At 38.7% G+C, this 23,171-nt stretch overlaps 1 protein-coding gene across 2 annotated transcripts in view; it reads left to right on the top strand.

Moving 5' to 3' along the window:
• Positions 1 to 23,171, top strand: part of galnt14 (UDP-N-acetyl-alpha-D-galactosamine:polypeptide N-acetylgalactosaminyltransferase 14 (GalNAc-T14)) — a 142,768-nt gene that overhangs the window by 84,640 nt on the left and 34,957 nt on the right. For both annotated transcript variants that reach the window (XM_059025335.1, XM_034017804.3), the window contains exons 4-9: positions 5,642 to 5,709; positions 9,237 to 9,302; positions 13,384 to 13,505; positions 15,768 to 15,855; positions 17,162 to 17,246; positions 19,577 to 19,680. In XM_059025335.1, the coding sequence (XP_058881318.1) occupies positions 5,642 to 5,709; positions 9,237 to 9,302; positions 13,384 to 13,505; positions 15,768 to 15,855; positions 17,162 to 17,246; positions 19,577 to 19,680 (533 nt within the window). The remainder of the gene's footprint in view (positions 1 to 5,641; positions 5,710 to 9,236; positions 9,303 to 13,383; positions 13,506 to 15,767; positions 15,856 to 17,161; positions 17,247 to 19,576; positions 19,681 to 23,171) is intronic.

Here is a 23,171-nt window from a genome sequence, read left to right as displayed (position 1 = left end):
AAATCACCCTAACATGTTGGGTTTTATTTTCATTGCCCCTCAGCCTTTTGTTGGGAGTCCCAGAGTCTACATTATGTGGTTCTACCTGGGTTCTACCTACCAATGGTTGTCTAAAGTGTCTAGGTAGAGTCTGAGAAGCGCACACGCCCTGCCAGCTCATGCATTGGAAGATGCAAATGCCAGCAGTGCATTGCTTGTGCGGTTCCTAAATATAGGTATAGTGCTCAAGGCTCTGCGTTTTGGTCTCTGCTCTCTTACAAGGCTTGCATTGAACACCTGTCAAAAATAATTAAAGGAACATTTGGTATTCTGTTCAGGGGAATGCCTTGGTTAACACACACAAAAAAAACATTGAGTCAAGTAATCGTATTCAAAATGGTGGTGGTCATTTTAGATTTAGACAAAGTAAATAAACATTGATAAATCTTATTCATTAATTTGAACAAGTTACACTAACTTTGAAGCTGGATAACATCAGTTACTTCCAGATTTTCAAACATAGTAAGTTACTGTTTTGAGAGAATTGTTAGCTAAAAGACTAACAAATAAGTATACTCTTAAACATGTATTTACCAAGGGGCTTGAATAAAGATTTTTCAAGAATATTTAAGTTACAAAATATATAAAATGTAGAAATAAAAATAAAAAAATAGCAAATTACAGTAAAACCCCTCTATTTACAACCACCAATGGGAGTAGAGTGCTCTTAACAGAGTTGGGAGAGAGATCTTCAGATGGAGCTACAGGGAGTTTAATTTATACATACAGTAAATGTACATACTGTATACCGCTTGGGGCAGAGTCTTGCAGAGGTTCAGGTTAATGGTTGCACTCTGGTGTACCAGCTGTGCCTGGGGAGAAGACAGGTTTAAGAGCTGCATTTAAGCCACAGGGTGCTTTAAACTTCTGAGTTTTAAGAAATCACCAAGATGTGATGACTGAGACAGAAACTGACATAAAATGTGATTGTGAACAAAAAACATAATACATTAATTAAGGTAGCTGTGCTTTTTCGTGCCAAGTTTCTCTTTAATGTCTTCATTAACACAGAGTTGCATTGAACCTCTTAAGAGCCCAATGTACATGGAATCCCTGCCAGTTTCCCATCCCCTCACCCCAAGATCGTCAGGGCCAATGTGACGCTCCCTTCGGAGTCGCCAGCAAAGTTCGGCCTCATTGCACAGCCTGGATGCAAACTGGCACCGTCCAAGCTGTGTGACTCATCCTGCTCTCCCAACGGCAGCGCTTTAACTGGATGAGCCACTTGGGGACCCCCCAGACAATCATTATTCTGAGTACAATAACTTTGAGTCATGATTTGGCATATGGTAGTAAAGCATAGTAAACGCATGTGTTATCAAATATGTGTTAGAACTCACTTTTAAATGGCAAAATACATTTCTAGCAGCCTGAGCAATCCAGTCCAAAAATATAACCTGAAAGCACATTTTAAAAATGTCTTTATATACAAACATTTAGTGTATAATAGCAGTATAGCATATGTTACCTTACCTGTCGATAATTGACCTCCATTAAGTGTTGTCGCAGTCAATTAGCTAGCAGGTAATAACTGCTGGGTTGGACATTAATGCTTAATTGTTATGGTAAAGTGAATTAATTGTATTGTAAAAGAATGTTAAACTGCAAAATGACTGCAAATGTATCATGGTGTAAGGGTCGATTCATGCTTCAGTTAATTCCTCTGCGTTCTGTTTTTTTGTTTAGCACACACGTAACTTTTCTTAAATCTGTTAGATCTTGTGAGGCTCTTCAAAACTGTTTATTATTATTATTATTATTATTATTATTATTATTATTATTATTTATTTCTTAGCAGACGCCCTTATCCAGGGCGACTTACAATTATTACAAGATATCACATTATTTTTTACATAAATCTCCCTGTTTGCATTTATCTCCCTGACTTGATTGATTTGTAGCTGGGTTACTTCTAACTAGAAATATTTAAATATGGATGCCCAGGCAGTTGAAACAGCTTGTGAGACAGCAAACTGTTTTACACATGCTTCTCTGCTCCTGAAAGATAGCTAATGGATTTTTAGATCTTGCTGCCAAAACTGTTCTGAGGTGTTTTTCGCTGACAGTATTTGTTAAATATTTCAGAGGGTGTCTCAGTTTACAAGCACTGAGAGGGGTATCTCTGCAGCTTGGATCCTCCAGCCGTGCAGCTCTCGTCATGCAGTCATGTGTGCACAGGTTGCAATAGATGTCATTATTGTACACGACAATGAAGTTTGTTTGTGTTTAATAGTTGTTGTTTTTTTCCCCCACTTTGAATTCAGTTGTTTTATTTCCTTGTTTGTTTGTCTGCTAAATGTCTGCAATAAAAACAATATATTAAATAATGGTGATTTAATCAAATCAAGGCATAATATTAGTGTTTTTTTTCAAATAAATATATTTCAAGATCTGCTCCTGAGGAGCTCCTACACATTGATTTAAATAATCCTCATCATTATTTTCTGAACCCAGTCACATAGAAATGTTCCTCATGTGCTTCTTTTTTCAGGTACTGAGATTCATTATTATTGGGGAAGTGTCATACAGTGTGATATGGATAACTATAATAATATGTAATAACACACACAGTGATATGCATATTACCATATAATCTGACATTCCCAATGCAATCATGTACTACAATCATCTGTATTTAAATAATAATCTTCATCAACATTGTTTGAAAATGTTCCTTGTATGAACAAGACAGGGTCTCCCCGTAAATCAATGAAAGATAAAAAATAAAATATATGTTTATGCAGTCAATGACATGCACACGTCATGCATGCACAGGTATTTCACGTCAAATACGTCTGACGTGAAAATAAAGGACTTTATTTAAAATGATATTGCTCTGATCTAAACTAAATTGCACCTAAAAATTTTACAGCCTACAAAGAGTGTGTTGGTATCAGACAAAAATACATATGTTATGTAAAATTGACGTTTTCGCTTTGTTACGTTTATTGTTAATAGTAATCGTTTGATGGGGGTCTTATGAAGTTTCCATCGGCTGTATTACGATAAGGTACGATGTGCTCATGTGATTGCAGTGTTCAGATGAATGAGGTTTCCTTCTGCAGTATAATGATGACGTCTATTAAAAGGTGCGCACGCATGACTGCACAGCTGGAGCTGCACGACGAGAGCTGCACGGCTGGAGGATCTAGGCTGCAGAGATACACTGATCCCAGCACTTGCAATTTCCTGTGCAACATAGAAAACAGCCCCCTCTGCTGGGCACAGTGTAACAGTGGAAGCAGTCCAGTGTATGCAGCTCTCACACACTGTCAGTAGTCCAAATTGTAACCTGATTTATAGGTTTTGAAATGTCTTCATTAGTGTTGGCTAATAGTAGTGCAGTTCTGCCTCAAAGTTTTTTCCCCCTTGGTTTAACCAGCAACGACTTCTCATTACCATGTCCCTCTTGGCTTTTTAATGAGCCTTAAAACAATTTAATTATTTTTTCATGAGAATAATTATAATCTTATTAAACTGAGTGTTCTCAGTGAAAAATAATAAATGCTTTGCCCCCTAATAATGTGAAAATGTTGGTCTTTGAGGTAGAGAAAGTGGGCAGAATTTTCAAAAAAAGTGTTATTGTATTGAACTCGTGGTATAGTAATGAGAGCTTTAGTAGCAATGATTTTCAAGCGAAATGTGTTAATTAAATCAGTCCATTAATGCTTTGAAATTGAGTCGATGAGGTCGTTAATGAACACATTTCTCGTTAAAAAGCTTAATTGTCGCAGGTCATGTACATCACTTCCTGTCTCAATGACTTGATAAGGGGAACTCATTAATTAAAATGCATTTTAACGAGATGAAGAAAAATGAATGGAAGCACGATTCGCTGTTATGGAAACTACTAGTGTACAGGGAGACGGCTCTAGCATGGAAATAAAAAATAATGGGAATATCTATTTTGGTATAATTTGTAAACTTCATTTAAACTTGTGCATTTTGTCATGCAGAATGTACATTTATTTAGAACACTTCACATATACAATGCTGATTTACGATTATCTGGCCTGTGGGTAAAATTTTCGATGGGCGGGGGGTAAGCCATCTATGTATATTTGCTGGAATTTATTTTCTTATGTTGACATCTACTTTTATATGTATTTTAGTATGTACGATTGTAGGCTATAAATAAATACATTTTAAGAGTAATTTTGTGTTTGTAGTTAGTTATTATACATGTATACCATGTATGTAACACTTCATTATAAATGTATTAAGCTTTTAAAATTACAATAGAATTCCCCAACCCAATACACAATTTGTTTATAGTTAATTCCTCTAATCATACATTTTCTCTGGTACTGTTTGCTCGCCTCCGCGATAAATAAACTCAACATGAATTGAAATATAGTCACCGAACACTTACAGTATTATAAGAAGATGTTATAATATGTGCATACAGACATGTGAAGGTGAGAGTGGAGTCTGACAACATTACAAATATGTTAGGCAAAATCCATGTCAATGATCTCCATCACATTAGGTATTCCATTCATGTCCGTGGCGATATCTTTTGAAAACAAGCCCCATATTGCTCTTTTTAACTATTAGACATGTTTACAGAATACATAACATCTGCTATTATGACCATGCTGCATGATTTGTTTATGAATTAATAGCGTTCTGATTAAACTATACCAAATCATGTTTTTATTTACCTTAATTGTAAATTAAAAATGTGATTTGGTATAATTTAATGATAACGCTGTTAATAAATTAATCATGATTATAGCAGCATTTGTTAAGTATTCTGTACATATTTCATCTAATAGTTAAAAAGTACAACGTGGGTCTGTCCAGTCTTGTTTTCAAAAAATATGTGCATGGACATTATATACAAACCAATGGAATACCGTGTGTGTGCGTGTGTGTGTTTAATAGAGAGAGAATACATGCATGTCTCCAGTCATATGTGGTTTTCATGATCACGTCGCCTTAAGTTCTAGCCAAAATTGTAGATATTTATTACTGTCATAGCCTTATCTTTTCGCCTATTGATTCGCCCCATTGCCACTATACTTTATGCATCCATGGATTGTCACCTCAGGTTAACCCTAACCCTATCCTTAATCCTTTTCTGATACAATTGTGGACTTACATATATCGTGCAAAAAGATTTACACATTAAGTACATTGTAACTATGCATAATAACATTGTAATTATGTGTAAGTACACACATATATATATACTAGTAACTACTGTGTAAAAACACAGTAATTAGATTCACTTAATGTGAAGTGTTACCATAATAGGTACCTCTGTGTAATTAGGGTATTGTTAAAACATTCAGTCTCAAATTCTGACATGCTAATTAACTTGACTTCCATGTATTTTACGTCTGGAGGCCTACAATCCAGCTTAAATGTTTTTTTTGAGAACCATTTTTTAACAGGTTTTAGGATATTAAGAGAAAAGGTTGCTTTGAGTCTGCAGTTATAGTCTTTAGCACCAATAAACAGTGTATGGGATTTTCTCTTGGAAATCTTGGTTGTCAATTAATAACTTTCACCAAGTTTATTATTGTTTTAATTATCGGTACTACTGAATAATACAAATGGTGCTCATTGTCACTATCTTGTCTCTTCCTCCCTACAGTGTGCTCAACAGGACCCCTGTCCACCTGATTCATGAAATCATATTAGTTGATGACTTTAGCAATGATCGTAAGTAAGCTATTATTTAAGCTATACATTTTTGTAGGCTTTTTACTTTTGGCTATAATCTTACATTATTGAGTTTTAAAAGCCTACCATATCAACATATTACTGAATGTATTGTTATTTCCACATAAAGTCTACTTTATCCTTCAAGCTTGCTTTTAAAATAAGACTCTGTTTGATGCACTGTATATTTATAGTATGTTTCGGTAGCAAACATCAGGGCAGATGATGAATTTTCAGACTGATAGCCATCCCGGCATACCTTCTTCATATATTTTATAGTATTAACATACTGTTCAATCTCATGCTTAAATACAAAAAACACAGGTTTCTAGAATGTGGCTAACTGTTTGATATAGTTATAATACTATAGATTGCTATTGGAACTATTCTAGGAGAATCAGGTCATGACATTTCTCAACAGAGTACAATTCTCAGGATCACATTTCTGCAGATGTACATAAACAGCAAAACAACACATTCAATTTCTGGTGAAATACAAAAACAACACATATTTATACTTTTAAAATCCACTTGTAACACATTGAAAACCAGGCTCCATATTGTTACAAAACCAATACTGTTTATCAAAGTTGTTATAAAGAAATACATTTGCTCAGTACTGGTAAAGAAATACATTTGCCCAATATCAGTAAGGCACACAGTGTTTTTGAACAAACCCCATAGCTGCTTTGCCCATTCATGTTGACATCATAATGTTCAGCCCTTTTCAGTTTACACCTCTGTAGAATAAGACATTTCCTTTTTTTATTTAAATAAGCTGAGATAAGGGGCTACATTCTCAAAGCTCTTTTCTCCAAATAGTGCAATTTTTTTTAATGGAAAAAACACCAATTAAACATCTAAAATGAATAAGAAACAACTAAATACTTTGCGAATTTAGCCCCTCATCTCAGTTTATTCAAATAAAAAAGGTAAATACATATAGCTATTTCCAAAAGTTTTGCATCACCCTAGAATTGTAGGATTGAGACATAATAAAAAAGAAATGATATGAACATAATTTAGATATTTTATTTAACATCATGTCATCAAAGAAACTGCTAAATTATATTGCAAAAGTCTACCGGAAGCCATAATAGTAGTACTTAGTATTTGCAGTGCATTCCATTGTGTTTTAAGACTTCGCTAATCCTTTACACTTGATTCCAGTTTGTTTCAGTTGCATGGTTGACTTTTCATGATTTCCTGTCCTATCAGACCCCAAACATTCTCAATAGGATTGAGATCTGGCAAATTTCCAGGCCAAAATTGAAGTGGCGTGATGCTGTAGTCTTCTAACCATTTCTTAATTTGTTTGGCTTGATGGCAAGAGGCTCTGTCATCTTACTGGTGGTTAAAAAAAGGGCTTGTAACCTGGAGGTCCCCGGTTCAAATCCCGGCGCACTCACTGACACACTGTGTGACCTTGAGCAAGTCACTTAACCTCTCCGTCTCCGTCTTTTGGGTGAGATGTTGTTGATGATGTTGTAGTGACTCTGCAGCTGATACATAGTTCACACACCCTAGTCTCTGTAAGTCGCCATGAATGAAGATGTCTGCTAAATAAACAAATAATAAAAGAAGTATAAATCACCTTTGGGAAAATGGTTCTGGACCGTAGGGAGGAGGTGGTCTTGTGTTTTCAGGTACCAGTTATTGTTCATAGCTGCCCCATTGGGTAAAACGTGTAGGGATCCTGTGCCTTTGGCAGAAAAGAATATCCAGATATGAACAGTTTCCGGATGCTTCGTTGTTAGGATGGTACACTGGCTTGTATTTTTGTCCTTTGCACCTTCAAACTCTTAATCCACCTCAGTTTCCAAAACAGCTGAAGGGGGACTTGTCCGGAAAAATTACTTGGCCCAGTCATCTTTGATCCAGTCTTTGTATGTGCGACAAAAGTTCAGGCACAGCTCTGATGTTTTTCTTGCTCAGAAAGGGCTTCTTTACAGACAGTTCTCCAAGAGATGCCTTCTCACGATGCGCACAGACGCCTTCACTCCAACTTCTTTCCATTGCCGCAGTAAATGGGCACTACTGGCCGTCCTATCTCTCAAACTTGAACGGCATTGGTGGTGATCCTGGCGAGCACTGCTGACTTTTGGGCATCCAGGCCTGGGGGCAGCTTGACAGCAACCAGTTTCTGGATGGTCCTAGATACTGTTCTTTGGCTGGCATAACTTCTGTTGGCTATCTGAGGGCAGCTAAAACCTTCCTTATGAAGTCCAATGATGGCTGAGAGTGTTTCCGATGAGGTATGGCTCTGAAGTTACCAAATCTATGTAAAATTCATGCTTATATAGCTTAAATCTACTCGTTACCACTCCTAATTCACCTTTTGATTACTTCTAAGTGAGTAACTGTGGCAAAGTGGTGAGTGGATACAGGTGAGTGCAGTGCAGGTACGAATCACACAGACAATTACTAACAGGTGCAAGGGTGTTTATTGATAAATTACAATGTCCAGAGCCTTAAATGCAAATACCTGTAAATAATAATGTTGGAAGTGATTACAGCGGCGTCTATCACTTCGGTTTTTGTAAACTCCCACGGGTTTGACCCGCAACCAAAAAGTCCAGTTTTATCACCCACACAAAACACAAAGACACAGACACAGTTCCTACGGTGTGTGATTTAAGTGCTTGTGGTGAAAACACAGTATGTTGTGAAACAGGGAAGTGCTGGTGTCCGGATTTGTTGCTGGCCTGCGGCTGCAGCTCCGGATAGTGTTAGTAGTCTTAAAACGACACAAACAGAACAATGTTACAAGACAGACTAACAAATACAACACTCACGGTTCTCACAATTGCAGGGTTTCCTTTTGGTTCTTTTTCTAACCATTCACAAAGGAGCAGATCTCGTACGCTACCCCCCTATTTATATCCTCGCTCATGACCCCTAAGTTAACGAGCGCATCCACTCCTCCAATCCTCGGATGCCACACCGTTGGGGTCATTGAGTTTGGATACCGTAGCTCCGTTCCTCTCCTAAATGACCGACTTCCACCTACCCTACGGAATAAATTGTCGTGCCATTTAATTAAGGGTAATCTGTTCCTCTTACACCGTGCCCTCACAGGTCGAGAGGGAGATCTAACACCAAGAATCATTCGATCTCTGTCACAGTAACACAAGATTTGTGACGTCTTTTCGGAAATCGTGTGTTTTCATGTTAGATTTCGAAATGTCACATTTTTCAATTTTTTTCCACTTTTCGTTAAGTATATGGAAAACCACAAAGCGGTATGTAATTGAATATGTTACATTATTAACATTATTCTGCAGGTTTAATTTGACTTTATGAAGCAAAATTAGATAGTTCTAGGGTGATGCAAAATGTTTGGCCATAGATGTACAGTACAACTTTGTAATTTTTGTGTTTTTATTGTTTAACTGCCCATCTGTAGCTGGCACGCTGAAATATAAAATCTAATGTTATCTAAATCAATGCACTGGATTACCAATAGATTGGTATCAATATGATTGAACAGTCAGCGTGTATTCTTATTCGGCCACATTGCTTTTCAGCTAATGACTGCCAGCTATTGATCAAGCTGCCCAAGGTGAAGTGTGTGCGTAATGACCAAAGAGAAGGTAAGTACATTGCTGATGTTGTCAACAACCCTTTGAGTTTGATATTCCTATTCAAACAATACTGTTTTGTTTTGTTTGTTGCATGTCCAGAGATGTCAGTTGTGTTCATTGCTATAATCTTACACTGAAAACTCAAGTGGTGGAAACTTCTGAAAGACTTGACATTGCATGGACAAACTAAGGATGAGTAAAAGGATGGTGCTGGGTCACCATGTTGTCAAGCACTAAAATAGAAATGTAAAAAAAATAACAATCATACATGTGCAGGCAAAGCAGTGACTGCATTTTCACATGCAGTGTATCAACTGTAAAAGGTTCACCCTCACTCGGGTTCGTTGCCCCTTTAAGAATCGACCCGACACACAGAAATGGATTTTTCTAAGCGCGTTTGCGCAATTTTTTAATAAACAAAAACACAACAAATACAAAAATCAAAATAAACACCTAGCTCCTCTTGAGCACTAACTCGACTTTCAGGAACACCCTGACTAACGCGGGACAGCTACGCTGTTTACCCGTCTTCACAAAACACACTGGCTTTTTTATAGCACTTACTTTTTCCTCTCTTCCTTGGCTACTCGGAGACAGCGCACCTACTGCCTCCTTCCACTCAGCAGCCCCGAGCAGACTGCTTGCACTCCTCTTAAACTCCCGCACCTGGGCTTAATTTCTAATAACGCCCAGGTGCGGAAGACAATTAACAATAAAACAATTAAACAATAAACAAAACAATAAAGCAACACAAAACGGTGCATTCTCACAAGTTTTTTCTTTGCAGGGAGGTTTTAACCCCCTCCCTGCCGTCTCTCACAACCCGCTATATTACATATCCCCCCCCCTTGTCTTTCCAAGACACCGGCCATGAGACGGCCACCTCCTCCCCTAAAACACAACCACCCACCCTCGAGTCCATAAATGTCAATTTTCGCCCTCCTCCACGGGCGAACTCGAGGGTGGATCGGTCCACGTCCTGGGTCAGCCAGGTAGGGGCCGCGCACCGGCGACGAGGGACCCCACCGGTTTGTCAGGGGCGACCGGCACGACGACCGGGGCACTGGAGGCTGCAGTAGCGGGCAGAGGTCTGCAGCTGGGACCCAGTGCAGCGACGTCCGGTCAGCAAGGGGGAGCGACGCAGCGACCAGGGGGAGCGTACGCGACGTCTGGGAGCAGCACAGCGACGTCTTAATGTCCGGGAGGAGCGGAGCAGGGGACCAGGTGGAGAACTGTGCCCGATCCTGCCGACTCCTGGGCTCCAGGTCAAGTGAAGGGAGGTCCAGGCTAACCGACAGGGTGTCCAGGAGCAAGGGGTGAGGGACTGGACGCAGCGACACCGGACTGGACCGTAGGGGTGGTGGTCGGGGCTGTGGTGGAGGTACGCTCGTCACCTCCTCCCTAGGCTCCGGAAGCGGCAGCTCCTCCCCTCTGGGCTCTGGCAGCGGCAGCTCCTCCCCTCTGGGCTCTGGCAGCGACAGCTCCTTCCCTCTGGGCTCTGGCAGCGGCAGCTCCTCCCCTCTGGGCTCTGGCAGCGGCAGCTCCTCCCCTCTGGGCTCTGGCAGCGGCAGCTTCTCCCCTCTGGGCTCCGGAAGCGGCAGCTCCTCCCCTCTGGGCTCTGGCAACGGCAGCTCCTCCCCTCTGGGCTCTGGCAGCGGCAGCTCCTCCCCTCTGGGCTCTGGCAACGGCAGCTCCTCCCCTCTGGGCTCTGGCAGCGGCAGCTCCTCCCCTCTGGGCTCTGGCAGCGGCAGCTCCTCCCCTCTGGGCTCTGGCAGCGGCAGCTCCTCCCCCTCTGGCTCTCGGGACGGTAGCTCCACCCCCTCTGGCTCTCGGGACGGCAGCTCCCACTTTTGTAGCAGCCGCTCCAGTTCCGTTGGCTCCCGCTCTTGTATTATCAACGGGGCCCCGCCCAGCTCCTGTCTCTGCCTCTCCATCTTCTTAATCTGCTCCACCTGAGCAGCGGTGTTTTTATTGAACATCTCAATTAATTCTTTAAAATCCATTTGGGTCTCCAGGGGCGCCCACAATCGCTGCCACCAAATGTAAAATATCTCCACCCACTCGAGTTCGTTGCCCCTTTAAGAATCGACCCGACACACAGAAATGGATTTTTCTAAGCGCGTTTGCGCAATTTTTTAATAAACAAAAACACAACAAATACAAAAATCAAAATAAACACCTAGCTCCTCTTGAGCACTAACTCGACTTTCAGGAACACCCTGACTAACGCGGGACAGCTACGCTGTTTACCCGTCTTCACAAAACACACTGGCTTTTTTATAGCACTTACTTTTTCCTCTCTTCCTTGGCTACTCGGAGACAGCGCACCTACTGCCTCCTTCCACTCAGCAGCCCCGAGCAGACTGCTTGCACTCCTCTTAAACTCCCGCACCTGGGCTTAATTTCTAATAACGCCCAGGTGCGGAAGACAATTAACAATAAAACAATTAAACAATAAACAAAACAATAAAGCAACACAAAACGGTGCATTCTCACAAGTTTTTTCTTTGCAGGGAGGTTTTAACCCCCTCCCTGCCGTCTCTCACAACCCGCTATATTACACAACGTTCAGTGCTGCCCTTTCTAACTCTTGTTGGGAGCCACAGTTAAGAAACCCCCTTCTAAGAAGAACGCAGGTGCAATGGAATTGCATTACATGGCAAATTGACACCAGCACCATAAAACCTTGCAAGTGGCTCTGCGCTGTACATGGCTGCATTATAATGAGAGAGCACTGCATTTGCACAATTATAAAATAGTGGAATCATTTATCCATATACATTTAAAACAAATGAAATAAACGTGCTAAACATGCTGCATGCTACTGCAAAAGCATAGAGCTTGCTGTGTTCTGCAGACACGGATAAGAGGTAAATGCAGTGGTTTGAATAGACATATTGCTACTACTCCTCAGTGATTTTACTAATACATTAGAAGGTGCGCAGACTATCAAGCTTCCCCCTTAAAGTGAGAACAGAGGATTTCTTACTGATGTCAACTTGGTGAAGTTTAGGGCACCTTTGATGTCAGTGTGCCGATTCAACATGACTAGTGATGTGACTGTGTTTGCCTGTGGCTTCAGTCTCATGACTCAGATCAACAGTTCCCAGCTGGGAAAGACCCTCTAGCAGACAGTCCTTTGTTGCATCTGTGAAATGCAATCAAACCATGACTGAAGTGACCCTTTCAAATACTTGCAGCTGTGAGTGTGTATTCGGATGTGTGCTCTAATTATCCACAAAGGGTCCGATTTATGGATTTTAGCAGCAGTTAAAAAGATTTTACCACACATATTTATTACATTAGGGCCTTATTCAGTGAAATATAAGAATCTGTTCTTTAGAGAAATATATAACTAATTTGATTTAAGAATGCGACGCCCTAATTATTTTCACTAAACCTTTTATAATGATTAAAGAAACTGAATCAAACTTTTCAACTTTTAGACTTAAAGTTTGACTGTGATCGGTGCCTTCACTACATCCATTCAAAAAAGTTCCTCCTGGAGGAGTGGTTTGCGCCCCTGTTTTGAGTTTCAAATAACAGCGGAAAGCAACAGATACACAGATTTCAAGGGGTTTCACTGTAGTTAATGTGATATTAGGTACAGTATGCTGGCCAGTTTGAAAAAAAAGGGTGGACATGCAGAGAAATTCTAAAAATGCTATGACACATTATTTTTGATGCCAAGATTCATTGCTATGCCACACATTCTTTTCCCCTGGCATTTATGTGAACAGGTCAATGACTATTCATGTAAATATAGTGTACCATGTATATTGTAAGATATATGTATCATAAGAATTTACCCTTACAAACATGGATACAAGGTTCTCACTTCTATTCAAATTCCTAAAAATGACTAATTAAATAAAATACATTTGACATACATTGTATGCAACACAGATTGGATTTCCATTGGGTTTGGGTTCCCTTTACATTTTAAAGGAATACTGTTCTGGTGTTGGAATAATGACTTTGGTCGAAGGGGTCTTGATTTATGTGAAGTGTACCATTATATCACAATTCTGGAGGTAAGAATATATTTTAAAGTGTTTGTCATTCATATTCTGGAAATCTTTCAACTTAGGTTTAATCCGATCCAGGGTGCGTGGTGCAGATACAGCTGTGGCTGGAGTGCTGACCTTTCTAGACAGTCACTGTGAGGTTAACAAAGACTGGCTTCCCCCTCTCCTCCAGAGGATAAAGGAGGTAAGAGGCCTAAAAACTATAGGACAGTTGAGCTAGCTGTAGAAAATGTTTACATTAGTGTTCAGCTTAATGTTATTCTTGCTGAGGCTAATGGAAATTCATGGTACACATACACAAACACACTGGCTTCTCGCTATGAAACCTGTCAATTAGTCACATCAAGGTAGTTTCTTCTTAAACATGACCTGTCAACCTCCCAGCAGATGGTACTCTAATTGTAATCAGATTTGGAAAAACTAGTGCTACATGCCATTTTCACAAAGCTTCAGCTCATGAGTTGTTTTTGTCTGTTTCGCTGAATGAAATAGTTTGTAAACTGTTGTTAAAGAAGCCAAAATCTGTACTGACATCATTAAAACATTAAAGCATACTGAAAGTCTGGTAAAGCATAGACAAGCGTTGTAAAGCACAGAGGTATGTTCAAACACATTTTTAAAAAATGGCGAACTACATAAAATATGATCTACAGTATGCATAGTATTACCATGGGAAAATGGTTAATCTATATTAACTGCCTGGAATTATTTTATTGTTGTATTGTTATTTACTGAGTATGGTCTACCTAGGTCTCTCTTTGTGTTACTGCTTGCACTATTATACCTGTGCTGGCACAAGTGAATAAACTAAAGTGCCCAATTTACTTCATACAATTATTGACTTTAGTAGTGTTTTTATTTTTATTTATTTATTTAAATAAATTATAGAGGGCAAAAATAAAATGTTATTTTATCACAAAAGAATTGCACATGGATTTTACAGCAGATCCCTGTTGATGAAGTGGTTATTTTCAGGCATTTAAATTCACTGTGTATTGCAGTTCAGAAACATCACGTTATTTCCCTTTTCAAAACATCACTGTCAAGCAAGTGAATTGAGTTTTGTAATTGGTATGCAAAATAGATATATCTCAAAAATACACTGTAGCTTTTGTAACTTTGGACCATGTTTTCTAAACCTGGCTAAATGACTTCTGTACAATGCCTCCCAGCAATATAAAATCCCATTCACCTTTTTTTTTCACTACCAGTGCCTGACATCTTGTTATAATTCAGTGTGCTCTGTGCCTGGGAATGAGATCAAATCTTTGTCATTTTAACTGATTTTTCAGTGTAATTAGTTTTACATCAGATCGCAGTGATGGGTGTGAAAAGATTGTCTATGATGATATTAAATGGCTAGTTATATTTTGAGATATGCAAAACAAGCTGGGAAGGAACTGAAAATCTTTCGTATGATTTTATCCTTAAAATGATTTCAACTGTCTATACCACTACGGTCGACTAGTAAAGAAGTCTTCCTGGGGCCCATGAAGGTTTTAGCTATGCATGACTAAAATACAACTCTTTTTAACAAGTATTTATGCTTACGGTATATGGTGTATATATATATATATATATATATATATATATATATATATATATATATATATATATATATATATATATATGTATTACTTGACATACACAGTATTCCATTTTAGTGCTTTGAAATTGAAAGTTCTGTTGGTCCTTTCCCTTTACAGGACAAGGCGTAGATTACTTGTTTGTTTAAGTACTGTATTTAACAGGCATGATTTTCTCTAAACTTTTTTTTTTAAAACTTGTTCCTGTTTTATATGGTATCTTTATTATGTATGTTAATTAATAAAGATACATAATAAAATATACATTTATAAAGTCATATGTTTATTTTCTTTAAAAAAGCTAATTTAAAATTAAAATAAAAAAAGGAAAATATTTCAAAGCTGTATGGTCCTTTTGACAAATAAACATTGTGCTTCATAACAAAATACCTTTAACTAAAATGTATATTGATGATTGACAAAGTAAACCATTTGTAATATATATCTGCTTGTAGAACAATGTCTTCTGTATTTTCTATTTTAAAATTCTTATATTTTGTTGGACAGTGTTAATATTGCAGGCCAATTGCACCTCAGTAACAACAAGATAGGTGTTGATAAATTGCAAATCAAAACAGAAACTGTTAATGCCTTCAGAAGTATACAAGTACCTTGGTTGATGGGGCCGAGTATATCTTAACTTTGCTGTAGATAAGGGTTATGTGCTTCATGTGCAAAAATACAACAAGAGTATACATCTGTATCTTTATTAAATATATCAAAATGTTGATGTATTATTACATTATAAACATATAAAACTTTACAGTAAGTACATGTGTAGTACATTTGATCTAACAGTTTCAAACTGCAATGTCTAGTTTCATCAATCACAGTAAATGATTTTCTGAACTGTTCTTCAGGACCCAACCTGCGTGGTGAGTCCTGTGATCGACATCATCAACATGGACTCTTTTGCTTATGTTGCAGCTTCATCTGATCTCCGTGGAGGTAGGTCTGGAGGCTTCCTGTCTTCTTAATCCTTTTCCAAAGTCTATACATGGATAATTCTGACCAATTACTCATATTTCATATTAATTTAGGCTGTCTGTCCCCATGTAGTTTGACGTATTTTATTTTTTTATCATCACATCTTATCTGCAAAATCTGGACCATGTCTCTATTTGAAATTCATTTTGATATTCAAATCATCCTAACTGGCAATATCCTAGTCCAATTGTGTCCATGGTGACCACTACAACTGTGGCTGGTTGAAGTGAATTACAGTTATGTCCCTGTTTTGTAAAAGTTGGGTATCATGGCTGTTTTTCAGTGAAACCTTTTATTCAGAGTGACTAACTAGAAGTACAATATACACAATATAAAGCAGGGGTAGAAAATCTTTCTATAATGCATTTGTTGCCCAGTTCCAACTCCTTTGCACACTTCATATCTTTGGCACCACAAAATAGATAGCTATCCTCTCTTCACGTATATGTAAAACATTCTCAAGTGCAGTGCTTCCCCCCAAATTGTATTCACTTTCTTCGAATGCTGTAGGGTTAAGTATTGTACATTTTATCCAGTCAGACCCCTTGCTAACTGTATACTGTATATTGGTATCCGTCAAGTAGACAAAAGTATGATTTTGGATCAAATGAAAAAGAAACACCCCAGCCATAATTCTGTATTGAATACATTGATAATATTCTGGGTTCCACAACACTGGTGATTGCTCATTAACATTACTTTAACAGTTTAGTATTTAGTATATGTGTTATAGGAAGAATAGTTGAAATTCCTTTTTACCACTGCCACTGAATGTTAGTTGAAGTTGATTGTATTCATTTTCATACGCGGCTGAGTGATAGCAGGACGTTTTGAACCGGGACTCTGACAGTCAAACTACAAGTTTAGAAACCTCACTGAGAGAATTCTGTCAGGCACAGTTGCTCTGATGGAAGAAGTGATACAACAAGCTCCTACATGCAAATGATGCACACTCAGTGGGATCAAAAATAGTCAAGAGTACAGAGTATGTGAATTGATCAACTCAGTCCCTTTTGCAGATAGATACACGATTAGCCATACGCTGTGATGGAAATGTGTAGGGTGTGCTATTTGTAAGAGCTAGGGCCAGCTATTCAGCTACGGCCAAATGTTTTGCATCACCCTATAGAATTATCTAAGCTTGGTTAAATCTCCAGGGTGTACCTATTGATCCAACATGAGTACATATTGATTTTTGCTCAAATAACCACTCTCACAGTTCTTGGACTTGAAAATCAGTATTGTGTTTAATTGCTTTGTGCCTTAGGGTTTGACTGGAGCCTGCATTTCAAGTGGGAGCAGCTGTCAGCGGAACAGAAAGCCAGGAGATCTGACCCCACCGAGCCCATTAAGTAAGTGGAGTGAAGAGAAAAAGAGGATAAAGGGCAAACAGCTGTGAAAGAGGGGCAGTATGGATCTGCTGCATACAACAGCTTCCAAAACAATAGGCACCTTTCCCTGTTTATTTTAACCATCTGTTATTGACTACTTTGATATTGATTGGTAACAACCAAAATAAGGGTCTTTGGATATCAACATATCCAACATATCCTCTTTGAAGGTTCTTACAAATGTAAACAGGTGTTATCTTTGAAATAGATCCCTTTGTGTTATATCAGTTTCTAGTGGGTAAGCTAAACAGCTGTCACACATTTCCAATGAATCCAAACTGTTTGGATAACTGTTTATTTTTGGTTCTATTTTATCAACCAGTCCTGTTACTGTTGTAATGCTAGGGGGATGTTATGTGAAGCATGACACCATTTCACATTCTTTCACTATCAAACAAAAAACAAAACATTTACATTATATATTATTCAACATTATATTCAATATGTGTGCTCAGTATATCTGCAGTCAATGTGATTTATCAGAGTTCATCTTAACATATAATCAGATGTATTTCTCACAGCATCCCTTAGTGGTGAGAGTTACATTAACATTTGCAATATCTTCTGTTTTGGAAATAGCTCACAAAGAACTATGCACAATGGATACTCACCCAACACTTGCTAATAAAATTGCCACACTATGAACAACTGCTGTTCTGTTTTCTCTCAGTATACCAAACAAGTCAGAATTTGCGTCATTTTTTGTAAAAGGAAAATCGATCTGCTAATGGGCCCATATTGACAAAGCTTAGACTCGTTAATACCAAACTTTATTTAGAAAACATTCTTCAGATAACATTTTATACAGGTGGTCATTCCCCAATTAACACCAATTACCTCATTAGGGAATGACCATACCTTTAATTGTTTGCAGAGCAGGGATAGGATTTTATCCCATCCCTGCCACAGGCACAATGTTATTTAGTCATTTAAGAGTCTGTAAATGTAACACCTAGGTTACTTTTTACTGTTTATTTATTTATTTATTTGTGTAAAGACCCAGTAATCAGGACTATAATGTTTTCCACTGCCATAACAAATCCAAAAGAATTACTAAGCATAGAACATCTTGTGCCAGGTCTTGTTTGAACACACTGCTGTCCTGTAATCCATTCGATTGTTTTTTTTCCAATATAACGCAGTATCCCTATCAACCACAATCTCACATGACCCTGAGCAGGTTATGTCTGCTGGACACTGCCCAGTTGATAGTAAGATCTAACAACAAAGGTTATTATTGAGATGTGTGTGAACTGAAGCTGATCAGTGTAATACTGTTTTAGTTTGGTAATGAATTTCATATTGCCACTCGGCTCTACTGCCAGAGACCCCTATACCTGGCACTAGCTACAGGAGCTATTTATACATGTACAGTACAAAAGAGTAGACCATGCCGAAGTAATGCTTAAATGATCAATCGTACCTCTGCCCAATAAATGCTGTGCATTATTTTTGTTCTACTTTTATACTTTACTGGCAGAATCAGAATCGCATGTGCTATAGAAAGGAATGAATCATTTTAATGGAGTTACTTTACCTGCCAAAGGAAAATATAACTGCAATGACTGGTCTCTTTTCACCAACATTTGATTTTTTTTAAGACCATTTCTTTTTAAAATGAAAAACAACAATTTTCTTTGGGGATATTTGCAAGTTTCATATTGAGAATCAGATATCTTCTGTTTCTTATTACTTTTGAAATCTTCTTTGTTGTCTGTTAAAACACCTCCCCTTTCACCAATGGGTCTAACAGCTGAATAGGGCTTTGTCATTGGCTTTCCAGTCTGACTGAATAATGGTGAACATGGTAACACGGACAATCCACCAGATTATTGAATTTATCTTTGGAACTTTGAGAGATTTCAAACAGGAATAAAAAAAAATTGTGTATAGGGGCTAAAAAAAACGCAGTTTATTAATACTTTAGCAGCATTACCTGTTCTTCTGTACGAGAGATATTTAGGAATTTCTTTAGCTGTTTTCAAGCTGTATACATTTTTTCAGGTTTAAAATGGCTGCTTCCTGGTACCTAAACACTTCCTGAGTTATTACACAATTTGAATGTACTGAATCTGAAATACAACAGACCAAGAAAGCAACAGCTACTTCTGTTGTATTGTGTTGCATTTAACACATATGCATATCTCGATGCAAAACTGTGAAGAAACTTCAGAAGAAGGAAAGGGGACAATGTTAGTGATGATGTTAGAATTGAGTTTAAAGCCTTTGGTTATCACTTTTTATTATTTTGAATTGCTTTCCAACATTAACTAACTCTTGTTCATCTGCAGGACCCCTATTATTGCTGGTGGGCTGTTTGTAATGGACAAATCCTGGTTTAATCACTTGGGGAAATATGACACAGCCATGGATATTTGGGGTGGAGAAAACTTTGGTAAGACACTCGTATCCCGTTTGCAGACACTTTTAAGCTGATTCTGAGACGGTGTAACAGGGTGATGTTACATACGTGGGTCGTCACTGAATAGTACTGAAGCAGACACAGAGCATTGGGTTCTGAGATGCCGCACAAGCATGCAGATTTAATAAACACAGGCCCGACACTAGGGCACCAATAATGGTAATCCTAGCACCGGATTTAATAAAGAAAACAAAACAAAGCTACAAATAAAAGTTTGCCACACAAGGCGAGCGCTAGTCCCACTAAAAGGAACGTTCTGCTGCAGGAACCTACTACTCTACTGTGCAAACTGTTTGGGATCAACATCCCCTAAACTGACATACTTCTGGGCTTCTGGAGTCCCGGCATTCTCACGGTGACTCTAGCCTTTTCAAACAGACTTTTCACACGGCCTCAGCTGGGCAATGCCTTCACAAGCACTGTCTTGGAGTGGAAGGGTTTCGTGTAGTAGTTCTCTCCATGCAGCGGACGCTGTCCTTCTTGATGTAAGCACAGCACCTGTCTGTGTAGCATGGCGATGCACTTGCCTCGAGCTGTGTCGCAGATGCCTTTTGAGCTTCGCGCAGCCTCCCTGGGCATGCCCCCCCAGCCAATCGGGACCTCTCGATTACCTCAGCACAGGGCAAGCCTACCTGCTCAACTAGTTCCTTAGTATCACGTCTCCTGTTGCGCGTCCCAGCTGCTTTCATAAAGGCACACATGCACTCAAGGAGCATCGACAGGGTCCCCCTGTCACCGACGGCATAGGTCTTTTTTTTTTTTTGTAGTGTAAACGCAGATGACCCAGGTTCAAACCAGGTCCAGCCGTCCTAAAAGTGGCCTGCTCCAAAGAGGTCTCTCCGACGGCTAAAATATATATACACAGCTGTGGCAAAGTTTTGCATCACCTAGAATTTTAGGATTGAGATATAATTAAAATATATATATATATATATATATATATATATATATATATATATATATATATATATATATATATATATATTGTGAAATAGCGGGTTATGAGAAACAGCAGGGAGGGGGTTAAAACCTCCCTGCGAGAGAATGCACATTTTGTTTAATTGTTTTATTATTTTGTTTAATTGTTTATTGTTTAATTATCACCCGCACCAGATATATATTGTAAATTAATGTCAGGTGCAGGGTATATAAGACGTGCAGCTTGGCTGTACATGGCTGCTGAGTAGAAGGAAGCAGAAGAGAGGTGCTCTGCTTCCGAGCAGTCGTAATTGTAAGTGCTGTGTTAAACCTGTGTGGTTTTGGTTTGTGTTAGCAGGTAAACGGCTTAGCCGTCCTGCAAGTTAGTGAGGGAAAAACTTGTGTAGTAAGCGCTCCAAGAGGAGCTAGGTGTTTATTTTGTGTTTGTTTTATTTTTGGTGTGTTTATTAAAAATTAGCGCGTCAGCGCTGAAAACTCAATTTCTTGTGTCCTGGGTCGTACTTTTAAAGGGGCAACGAACCCGAGTGAGTGCCGGGCTGTTACAATATATATATATTATATATATATATATATATATATATATATATATATATATATATATATATATATATATATATATATATATATATGCACAATGAAAATGCAACAGTCTTTATGTTTTATATCAATAGCTCATTGGGTACATACATAATGTTATTTACTTTTTAAATAGTGAGCAGATAGGTTTGTTGATTGTTTGAGCAGTATTGTTCCTTGGGATAACAAAATACTGAGCTCAAGTCATCTAATTTCATAAAAATGCCAGGTGCTCAGTGTTTGGTATTTGAGTTGAGTTAAAATTGCCAAAATTTGTTGATTAAGAATTCGTATAAATAGCCATTCGAAAATACATAATTTTAATTAATGCAAGTGAACAGTGAAAGATACGCCCATGCCCCGCTTGAGTAATGAAGATCGCCTGGTTGCTATCGGCATGATTGAAGGCCTGTCTGTGAGAGAAGTTGCCCCGAGAATGAGATGTTCTGCTTCAACAATCAGCAGTCCAGAGAAACCAGGAAACTGGCTCTGTCACATCCGACTGATCCATCTGCGTAATCGTTTTCAGACTGCAGTGGCTAGAGCACAAGAAATTCCAGAAAGAAATAACCCATGCAGGCCATTCAGGGGTAAAATGTTGACAGTTGAGAGAGGAAATCACCATCTTCTGTGGGCCAGAGAACATCTGAGGTGGTGGCAGAGAGAGCTGTGGAGTGTTTTATTCACCAATGAATGCCGTTTTGCCCTTGACAGACCTGACGGAAGACAAGGTGGTGAGCGTTATGCTGACTGTTGCATTGTTCAAGCCAACTGGTGGGATGGTGGAAGTGTGATGATGTGAGAAGGAATCTCCTTTAACACAAGAACACCTTTGGTGCAGATTGAGGGCAACTTTGCTGCTCAGCGATACATTGACGAAGTCCTTGAGGCAACAGTTTTTCAGGTCTTGCTGTGGCCAGTTTTTTCTCCTGATCTGAGTCCAGTAGAACATCTGTGGGACCAAATCCCAAGTGCCATCCACAGGCGACAATCGTGACCAGCCAACCTTTGCCAGCTGGCTGCAGCTGCACAGGAAGAGTGGCGGAGCATCCCACAGCAGTCTATCCAAAGGCTGATCAGGTCTATGCATCAACGCTGCCAGGATTGTGTTAATTCTCAGGGAGGTCATACCTGATACTAACTTTGTAATGTTTTCATTTTGACGTTTAATACTGAAAACTTATCATGAGTCTTTGATCTATATTTTTAATCACATTTTCTATGTTTAAAATATTTGATAAAATCCATTAGACCTGAGTGTTCCATTTCTTTTCTGCATCAGTGTATTTGTGTGTGTGTGTGTGTGTGTGTGTGTGTGTGTGTGTGTATATATATATATATATATATATATATATATATATATATATATATATATATATATATCATTGTGGCGGGGACAGGGTTAAAAGCCTCCCTGCCAAGTTTAATTGTTTAATTGTATTGTTTAATTGTATTAGTTAATTGTTTTATTGATTGTTTTGGCAGTTGGCCTCGTTATTGCAAATTGAGGCCAGCTGCCAAATATAAAAGGAGAGCAGCCAGACTGCTCGGGGCTACTACTGTGTGAAGAACCCAATGGTGCATCATACACTGTGTTCAAAGGTACTGTGTGAACTTTGTGTTTGTGTAGTTTATGTGAGGTAAACAGCTTAGCTGTCCTGCAAGTTAGTCATGGAACCTGCATAAGTGTCTAATAAGTGCTCGAAAGACCTAGGCGTTTATTTTTTTTTTTGTTTATTTTTTTTATTTTGCTGTGTTACATAAAAGTGCGCAGAGAAAGTGTGTGTCGGGGTCAGTTACGTGCTGGAAAAAGAACCCTAGAGAAGCAATATATCTCACAATAGATATATACTGTATATACTGTATATATATATATGAACTGTGGTAAAGCCCCCCAGGTCAAGGCTGGTCTGCGCCCTGTGAACCCAGACTGCAGTTTATAGCGTTTG

This window comes from Acipenser ruthenus, chromosome 6, assembly GCF_902713425.1.
Source record: "Acipenser ruthenus chromosome 6, fAciRut3.2 maternal haplotype, whole genome shotgun sequence".
Lineage (NCBI taxonomy): Eukaryota > Metazoa > Chordata > Actinopteri > Acipenseriformes > Acipenseridae > Acipenser > Acipenser ruthenus.
The sequence above is the reverse complement of the archived record's forward strand: the minus strand, read 5'-3'. Positions and strand labels throughout refer to the sequence as shown.